Source organism: Protopterus annectens, chromosome 16.part0, assembly GCF_019279795.1.
Source record: "Protopterus annectens isolate FY-2018-M chromosome 16.part0, PAN1.0, whole genome shotgun sequence".
NCBI lineage: Eukaryota > Metazoa > Chordata > Ceratodontiformes > Protopteridae > Protopterus > Protopterus annectens.
In genome coordinates, this window is record NC_056750.1 from 636,910,631 (window position 1) to 636,921,178 (window position 10,548).

The following is a 10,548-nucleotide window of genomic DNA, read 5'->3' on the forward strand; positions in this document are numbered from 1 at the left end:
TTGAAACTCAAATCTATCATTATTTTTAGAATTCAGTCTTTAATAACTTGCCAATGATTGGTCAGAAAACCACAATTTTTTGAAATACAGACAAAATATAAGGCAAAAAATCTGGACATTCTGTGAAAATCTGTACAGCTGAGAGGTATGGGCTAGTAGTAAGACAGAAGTATGAATCATACATAGCCACTGTGGTCAGATGAGGAAGCTTCATTCTGCTGTACAGACTGTGCAGCTATGTGGCACTGATTTTTTTTTTTGTCAGTGGAGGAGAGAAGAAAAAGTGATGGAAAAAATCACAGTAACAGCAGTAGTTTGAATATCAGCCTGCTTCAGCTAAACACAGTATATCTGGGAAGCAGTAAAGTATTACAGCAATGAGCTGCTACTGACCAGGGATAAATGACAAGGAAACAAAATAAATTATAGCATGCAGTGCAAGAATCTTATTCAGTCTAATTTGGATGTCTGCTTTTAAACTCCAGCCAATTAATTATACTTCGCACCTCCTCTGTTTCTGTCAGATGAATACATCTGTTGGTCCTACAGCAGAGCTAAGCGATTAACAGATGTCTAGTGTAGATGGGGTTGGGGGAGGATGATAAAAAACATGGACATAGAAGAAAACAAGGAGAGAAAGGAAATCCCAGTGACATCACCCTCTTATTACCATATATGACATCACAGTGGGCGAGGTTACTCGCTGGCACCCCCTTCTAAGGATTCCTATTTAAAGAGCTCATGTAACACACAGAAAACAGACAGCTTGGGAACTGACAAAAAGCAGGGATACACTCAGTTCAGAATACTATCACACCTGGGGATTTTCATCCTTGTCTTCTGCGACATAGCAGACTTCTGAACACATAGCTAATCAATTAAGGTGAGTTTTTATTTCTTTCAAGTGAATTTACTTCTTTAAATTTTAAGCTGCATTAGTCAGAAGCAGATATTAATGAAATGTTGTAATGCAAGTTGTGATAGTCTTTTATAAACTGCATAGTAAATGTTCATGAAACAGATGGGCAGAGAATATTAGAAAAAAGCCTACAGATCATGACACTTTGAAGTTGACTTTATACACAGACAGGTGATTTATAACACCTGACTTACACGCTGCAAGGGTTAATATTATTACACATTAATTATTAGAAAATTTAAAAGGCATTTTTATGGTGAGGAAAACATTTACCTTACTAGTTTTCCCTATTATGTATGGAAATCAAATGCAGTACATTAATAATACACTCAGTACATCAAACACTTAATAAATAATTTGTACAGATGGTGTGGAAAATACTGACCTGTATGCTTTACTGAACCGTTTAGTATATGTTTTTTCTTCTCTTTTGCAATATTTCTTTTCTCATTCTTATGATTAAAGCAACTTGCCATTTTAGCTGAATATGATAACTACTTTCCAGGTGATAAACATACACTGCCACAGAACTCTAGAGATTTATTAACTGTAGCCTGGAGTGCATTTTGCAGCTGCTGGGATAAGCTTGGTTATTTTGAAGCAGTCTTGTATTGTGTTTCACGTCTGGCTGATAATAAGAGATGTGTTAATGATGACAAAGTCAACAGGAAAATCATACTGCAGGGCCACTTTTTAAATAAACTATTGTACGGATGACAATTTATGATGAGACCGCATCCTCAACAAAAGCACTTGTACATGACACCTGGAGTCTGAAATGAATACTCTTACTGAGCTACACACAATCATCTGCACTTTACCCATTTTTTCATATTACAGAGCCATAAAGCTACCTATGCAAACAATTTTCTGCTAATACTTTCAAACCTGTTCCTGCTTAAATCTTTTGATTCAGTACTAATTAGATATAGCACTGTGTATTGCAAATACTATGAAAATAGTAGCTGCATTTGCTTTACCACATGGTATAAATGTCATGTAAAAAAAAATTACTGAACAAGGCTGAGACATTACAGCCTACAGCTTTTTACTCCTAACCATGTATGAGCCGTGTTTTCTAGCATCATGCTTAACCATTGCACTTGCGAGCAACATATGGTTGTGGACATTATGTTGTCTTTATGACTGCATACTTTCAGATGATTTTTTTAAACTAATTTCTTCTTGAGAATGGGCAGGTAGACTGATCCAGAGCAGTCATCTAAATGTCGTAAAACATAAGTGAAACAATGTGCAATGTGCTGGAGAGTTCTAACACAGGTTGACAGGTTGTGGATTAGTAAACTGGATTCATCAAGAGCTCAGTCCAGAGGAAATCTGATGTTACAATAATGAATGTCAAAGCATGCAACAGAAAACTCAGCTGTGGCTCAAATTACTCCTTATGCTTGTCCAACTATCAGGTTAACAAAGGACAAATAAATAAGAAAACAAAGGAGACTGGTTGGAAAGCTATTAACAAACAGATAAGCATCCCAGCTTCCAGAACTAAGATCATGGAACTGACTGTAATCAGAAACCTAAGATGATGAAGTCGGCAGCACAGGTCACTGAAGCATTTGACCATCCTATTAGTGATTAACTGTTTAATGACTTTTAAGCTAAATGTGTTTTCACAGTTTGGTGTGGCATGATGATTTTAGAACTAAGGATAGCTGACCACTATGCATGTAGATGTCTTTAATTAAATATATATATATATATATATATATATATATATATATATATATATATATATACCAGTTTTCCACAAAGATTTATGATCAGACGCATTAACAGAAACACTAGTGTCATTGAAAAGTGCAGTTCTTGTTTTGTTATGTTTTCAAAGGTGAAACAGCAACATTTTAGCATCATGGGCATTCGTACATTTAAAAAAAACGTATTTTACATTGCACAAGCAAACCAGAATAGCTAATATGATCATTGTCATGATTTCTGTTATAAGTAAAGGAGACCTGGAGTAAGGAAACAGAAAATGCAGTCATACATGCTTATTATTTCACTGCCAGGTAATATATAAATAGTCTGCAATTTCTGAATTTTTACATTTTTAAGAAAGAGGCAAATATAAAACAAATGCTGGTGGATTTGCTTTGCAAATTTATAACATGGCAAGCTGGGGAAGACAGATTAGCTTTTTTTTTTTTTTTTTTTGTAACTAAATGCTCTGTTGCATCTTGTACAATTCTTCCATTTTTGCCTTAAGTGTGCTGTAAAGAGGTCTGTAGTCACTGAAGGGCATATACAATAAAAAGTGCGGTTTGGTTTGGAATTAACACTTTTTAAAAGAATTTGTGTTTTATAAATATAAAATAAAAAATATCATGCAGCAGCCATGATGTAGCCTTTAGAGGGTTTCACTCTTTTTGTCTTCATTTTTTAGTGAGAGACGTACCACAATGACTTTGAACAGAAGCGATACACTGAGGCCCCTGGAACAAAGACGTGGCAGTATGCCACTGCCCCTGAAGCATCAGCTTCAAAGGACTGAAGCAGTGGATGAGCCAGACTGGCCCCAGCTGGCTGCCTTTGAACCAAGCACCAAAGAAAGCTGCTATTCCAACTCATCTGATTCTGTTATCTCATCCAACAGTGACTTGGGCAGCCATGTATACAAAGTCGTCCTGCTAGGTGAAAGTGGTGTTGGGAAAACTGCCCTAGCAGGCATCTTTGGAGGCCTTGAAGAAAACTTTCCTCATGATATGGAAAATGCAGGTAAGCACAGTATTGTAATTTCTGCCCTAGGCATTTTAATCCATAAATTCAGAAAGAAAAAGGAGCATTGCTATTGGTAGTTCAAAACTCAGAGGCATTCAGTACTAGCTGTAGGCCTTTATGAAAATTCAAGGTTTAAGCAACTTTATTTGGAACTGGGGAGATACCTATATTGTGTACTTTTATGGAGAGGTCCTGAGATTATATGTATTGTGTATAAAATGCTAAACAAATAGTCCTTATGCCCACTTTTGGCCATTGTAATAAGGGAAACAAACAATCACAGTTACTGAAAAAAATTAAAAAAATAGTAGGAAACATTTACTTTCATTAAACAACATCTAAATAAAATATATTTGATCACTTTGGGTAACCATCTTCTGTGGACAAAAGGGTCACCGAATCATTTAGTTTTGTAGTACCCTGCACCTTCAGTTGTTTTGACAAAGACTGTCCTTTCTTTGTACCATTTCTGCTATGCACATTACTTTAAATACGTATCTTGTATTAAATGGATTTTTCTTCTTTTTGCATTTGCAGCAGACTTGAACTTGCACTATTCTAACTTAAGGCAGTTAAGAATAAAGTTTCTGCCAGTCCTCATTTTGTTTTTACTTTAAGCAGAAATGATACACAAAACCAAAATGTAAAGGCTTCATTCCTGTAGCTACTGCTATCCATTGAGCATCCTAGGGAAAGTAAAAAATATTATTTCTTTCTTTCCTTTTTTAAGAGTCATAAAAGGGCTAATGGCTGCAAAATAACTTTATCACGTATTCCTGGGTTAGATTCTGTCAGTCTATAACTGCATATAGTGTAACATTAGCAAGCCACATAAACTGACCACTGCCTTAGGCTGTTCCTAAAAACAATCACTTGTGCCTAATAGATTGACAAATCAATAAGTAAATAAGACACAGGTATGCCTTATTAAACTACACACTAGCAGAAGAAAAGCAGTAAGAATGACTCTTTGTTGGATATAGATAACCTAGACCTACCGACACGATACTGTTGACAGTGTTGTCTGGGTAATAAAGTCCTCATAGTACTAATTTCCTTTGAAAAATTACTTGAAGGAATCATTCTCCCTAGGATGGAATGAATGTTCCTCTTCTGAGCAGGAAAACAGCCCTTTGCAGTTTACTGGCTTGTTATAGAGACACTTGAATTTCAGGAAGACAGACACTGATTCCTTTGTATAAACAGTAGTCCTAATAAGCCTTTGTGCTTATATAAGCAGTAGTCCTATTAAGCCTTTGTGCTTATATAAGCAGTAGTCCTATTAAGCCTTTGTCCTCTTGTTTTACAGAGGATACATACGAAAGAACCATCACGGTGGATGAGCAGCAGGCGACACTTGTTCTGTACGACATTTGGGAACAGGTAAAAAATCCGGTTGTTTGTAAAGCTTGAGGAAAACAAGCAAGTAATGGAAGGAAAGAGGATAGAATGCCAAATTAGTTTAACATTCTTTTGTGTCTTTTCTGCTATTTCTCTGTGAAATGTATGATTTCCTACGCAGCATAAAATATAAATTTTTTTCCTGAGTAAATAAAGCGGTTGCAACATATCCCTAAACATCAAGGATATCAGAGCATTAAGTGCTGTTTGAATTTAAGCTGGGCACATCAGAAGAATGTTGATATACCATACGCTTTAGCTCACTTTATGTGACTCCATGCAGGGGTTTCAAACTCACTGAATTTATGTGGCAAGCAGCATATCCCTCCCCAAGTTGCTATCTATACTTTCCTTCCACTGCTTAGTTTTTAAATTTTCCTTATGAAAATGATCTTGGCATTCCTTCTGCTTTTAGACTGTTTGATTAAAGTTTACCATAGATTTTTAATAACAAATTTTCTAATTTGCCTCAGACAAAATAAACATCCATCATTTACTTATCAAACTGTAGAAGTTATTACTTAATTTCTTATACTGACTATAACCAATGCAATAATTACATAGAAATATAAGCAAATTATGTCTCTAAAAGCTGTAGTTATTTATAATGTATTGACATTCATATGCTTTTGGAGTTGTATGGGATAATCTTTAATATTGTATTTTTAGGTGTAAAATGTTAAAAAAAATAAAATAATGTTTTGTTTTTCTAATTCTACAGAATAACTCTTGTGGATGGATGCAAGACAACTGCATGCAGATGGGAGATGCATTCCTGTTAATCTTCTCTGTGACTGACCGGGAGAGCTTTGATCGTGCTGCAAAACTGTGTGGAAAACTGATAGCACAACGTCAGAATCAAGATATACCCATAATCCTTGTTGGCAATAAGAGTGACTTGGTGCGATCCCGTGAAGTGTCCGCAGAAGGTATTAGACAGTCACAGAAATGTGTTGCATTCATGAACTTCATTCCAGCTTTAGGATATTGTTGATATTTCTGATCTATTGAGTGCAGAGCAACCTTGGCACAGTTTGTTTGTTTTTTTGGCTTTTCCCGGTTAGGGGTCGCCACAGCGGAACTCCGTTCCGCTAATGACTGGCAGTAGATTTTCACAAACGCCGAGGTGCCAGCTCGACATTCAACCTTCAACGAAGGCATGCCCATTACTCATGTCTTTCAAATGCCCACCCAAATGCAGGGAGGACATGCAGACTCCACACACAGAAGGCACTCCCCGCACTCCAGCCGAGAATCGAACGGGAGAATCTCTTGCTGTGAGGCAACAATGCTACCGCTGCACCACCTGGCACAGAATCTTCTAAAATCTCTCTTTGGAGTCTGGCTCTGGCAAATGACTGCGGAATTCAAATAATGAGACTCAAAACCCATCCCTCACCTATCACAGTACTTGCAATGCTGACAGACCATTCTCAAAAGTTAGTTTTAGGTGCAAGGCTTTGCCAGGGGGGTGGGATGGAGAAATGATAAGCTCATGCTTGTTTATCCTCCATGGAGTGGATTGGTGATGGGTTATAATAATGTCCTGATTTCCCACTGGCAGCCTCAGTATCTCAGAATTCTGCATGCATGATAGGACTGACTGATACTATAGGACTTTCTGTAAAGCTTTCAAATGATAGCCAGCACAGTACTAACATCATTGCCTGCCTGAACCACCATGGAAATGTAATAGCAGCACCCCCCCCCCCCAAAAAAAAAAAAAAAAAAAAAATCAGGAATGGTAAGAGGTATCCATGTTTCTAGGTGTGCTTGACACCCTTGAACATCTGTCTGTATCATAAAAGGCCACCATGGTCCTATCTCCCCCATTACAGGGAATGCTCTGATTGTAATCCCAAATCAATTGCATTAGGAAGGCACGAGGTATATGAGGGGTCATAAGCAGGAGCAAAAAAATCCATCAGTGTGTGGATTTAGGGTTATGCAGATCACTTCGGGTTAAGGCACTGATCCATTCAACTCTGACCCCTATCTCTAAAAGCAAGATGCCACTTGGCCTCTGCTTCTTCAACTGTGCTACCCCTACTACAGAACCATTAGCTATTGGTTTCTGGCTCATGTGCTTACAGCAATTGTTTTTGTTCCTTTTTTTGCATCCATTATTTCATCATATATTTCAATTAATATCTTGCTACGTAGAACAGATTTATGTGTTCCACTGTTAGTTTGTGTGTGTGTTTATGAGTGCAAGTATGTGTTTTGAATCTATATTCATTAGATGTAAAATGATTAAACAGGTAGACACAGCAAGTCACAAGAACATGCAAAAAATAATTTGATTTGCAATAAATAAAAATGGAAAAAGAAAAATAAGTTTCTAAATTATCCTTTGGTGTATTTAATTACATCTACTATGTCTGTGATATTGCATATCTAACGGCCCTCATATTTGAGGCTGAATACTATAAATGTGAAAAATTACAAATTAATCAGAAACACAGTTTTCCATTAAACACACAAAGGCATATGTACAAACTCTTTGCACTTCTCTCTTCTTCTATCTCAGACAGACTGACACGCGTGCGTGCGCACACACACACACACACACACACACACACACACACACACACACACACACACACACACACACACACAGTGGATTTCCACTTAAACCTCCACTGAGTGCATTTATGGAAGTTGAGAAAAGCATAAATTATAGCTTTGTCTAAATAAGTATCTTGGTGCCAGCTGTTTTGCATGTTTGTGAATTTACTGTATGCTAATGTGTCTTTGTTTTCTACTTTTTCTTGACAGAGGGACGAACCTGTGCTGTGTCATTTAACTGCAAATATATTGAGACATCAGCAGCTTTGCATCACAATACCCGCAAGTTGTTTGAGGGTGTAGTACGGCAAATCAAGCTTAGAAGAGATGGAAAAGAAGAGGTGCATAAACGTCGAGAGAGCCTCACCAAGAAGGCCAAAAGGTTTCTTCAGAGCTTAGTGACCAAGAACAATAAATTCTTCAAGCAGCGCTCTAAATCCTGCCATGACCTCTCAGTCCTGTGAACTTTGCCTACATTCTGGGCACCACCATATCAATAACCAATAATAGCCATTGTATTTTTGGCTCATTGGTCAAGCCCACCAAGTGGGAGAAGCACATCCATGAAGGTGTATGTAGATGGAGGTGTGGAACTGCACTTTTTAGGATTTCAGAAAACATTTGAAAGGGGTATGCTACTCAGTTATAATGGGGAAAATCAGAGACTGGAATATATTCTCAATTTGTTTCTAATATTTAAATTATGATCTTGTGTCAAGGTGATGCACTAGACCATTTCAAACTTTAAGTGTCTGAAAGGTTCCACTCCCACTGCTCACTCAAGCACTTTCTGGTTCTGACCAGTTAGTTTCTGGTAAATTACAGAGTTAATTACATTTTATTTAATAAAGTGAGAGTCGAGAGAATGAGATATACACACATACAGTGTGGCATATATTAGAGTCCTAAAAAGTAAAATGACTCTTTTTGCTAAAGTACAAGATTCTTGGAGAATTTATAGAAAGAATGTATAAAAATATTTGCATTTTACAAGCAAACATGTATTTAAAAACAGAAAAGGAAGTGCGCAGGATCGTTCTTCCGAAACTGACTGTAGCATTGTTTATGTTAACTGAATGTCTCTAATACTAGACTAGGGAAGATGTACAATTGTTGTTGGTGACTTTTAAATTTACCTCATCTGGGAAGAGAAGAAAGTTTATTGGTGCTGTAACACTTGTTCTGCTGAATGCAATGCTGTGATTTATGGTGGCAATTCTGCCATAGCTCTGACTGTAGTGATGTTTGAACATGTAATACAATCAAGATGTGCAGGTAGGCCAAATGGGAAAGTTTTTTGTCCCAACTTGCTATCTGCTGAAAACTTGGAAAATCATCCTTTCCATTTACATAGCTTAAGGAGAGGTTGGAGTTTGTGGGGAAGTGGTGTTTGTCTAAATGGCATGAATTCATTTTTTACTATACAATGTAATAAAAGAACTTTCATTTTAATAAATATTTTGCATATATAAAAAATGATGCAATGTGTCTTCTTCTGTGCTGTGACATTGGTGCTTGACCTCTTTGTGCTGCCCACAGTACAATAAAATCTTTGTGTGGCAGATGGTCTAGGGAGCTACAAATTACAGCATATTTTTCCAGTCTGTTGGACCTCTGATCTTCCTAGCAGTGCTGAAGGATGTAAAGCCTGCAGGAAAGAGGAGCGTGAAGCTTTATGTTGTGTGTCCCTTGGGTACACAGAGTGCAACAGCAAATCAGCCTTAGACAAATGCAGTTATGTTTGGAATTCAGTAGAACTGAACCCAACTGTGGCATTTTTTTCAGAAAGGTGAATACTGTCTGTCCGTTCTCATTTCCACTGCTCCTCTCCTCCACAGTTAACAGCATTACGATTTTGAAGTTAAAAAATCAATACAGGAAGCAAAACATTAAACTGAAAATGGCCAACACCATTTCATGCCAATCAGGTATTATAGGTTCTTATTTAGTTAATGATGCATTTTAAATAAGAAACAAAAATCTGAAGTGACAATATAACATCCAGTCATATGGTCCAGTTTTCTGGCTTCACTTATTTTTGGTATAAATACACAGTTAAAATGTTTACTTGGGTCAACGCAGCAAATGTTTGGCAATGCTAGACTTGAACGGACGGACTCCTGTTGAGCAGTCTAGTACTACATAATCTGCATATCATAACACACACACACACATATATATATATATATATATATATATATATATATATATATATATATATATATATATACCCATGTGCATTAACAAAATCAACATATTATTAACTTTGCACATTTACTGACTGTTGCTAACATAATTACGTTATATTAACAGGATACCTCCTTTTTATAGGCCCTTCAGATGAAAAGAATGTTGAGCTTTTTCATTAGTTAATAATATGATTTGTTACTGTAAGATACAACTTGTCTTTGGTGGTTCCTTTTTTTTTTTTCTAAGTATGATTGCCACATGCCACTAATAACTTGATTGTCTTAAAACCACTAAACTCCCTTTCTGGAGTCTAGACAGCAGCTACATGCCAGTTAGGGATCCTAACTTTTCTTTAACTTTTCTTTGTTAAAGTTCATAATTTCTTCATATGCTCAAAGCTCCTAAACACTACTACAAGGTGATCACTCCCCTTTGAATAACAGTCAGAGAGAAAAGTGGGTAAACAATTTAGAAAGTTCAGTTGTGCTGATAGTACTTCATTCACGGTTTGCTTTGTAGGCATATATGCATATATTTATTAACTCACCTTGGATTTATTGCATGATTTTCACAATGGTTTGAATTTCTAATCAGCCTGGGTTGTAGTGGCAACACTGTGAATGGTTTGACTGCAGACACAGAGGATCTAAAGCTCTGACCCACAGGGTTTGAATTCTTCAACCTTTATTTGCCTTCTGTGCGACTTTGAGAAAGTCACTTAACCAGAC

General features: G+C 36.8%; 1 protein-coding gene across 1 annotated transcript; it reads left to right on the forward strand.

Moving 5' to 3' along the window:
- Positions 1–771: 771 nt before the first annotated feature.
- Positions 772–9,825, forward strand: REM2 (RRAD and GEM like GTPase 2). Its single transcript, XM_044058505.1, has 5 exons — positions 772–883; positions 3,327–3,658; positions 4,971–5,044; positions 5,784–5,991; positions 7,841–9,825. Exons 2-5 carry the CDS (start codon positions 3,343–3,345, stop codon positions 8,092–8,094), a joined length of 852 nt encoding a protein of 283 aa, XP_043914440.1. The 5' UTR covers positions 772–883; positions 3,327–3,342; the 3' UTR covers positions 8,095–9,825.
- The last annotated feature ends 723 nt before the right edge of the window (positions 9,826–10,548 follow it).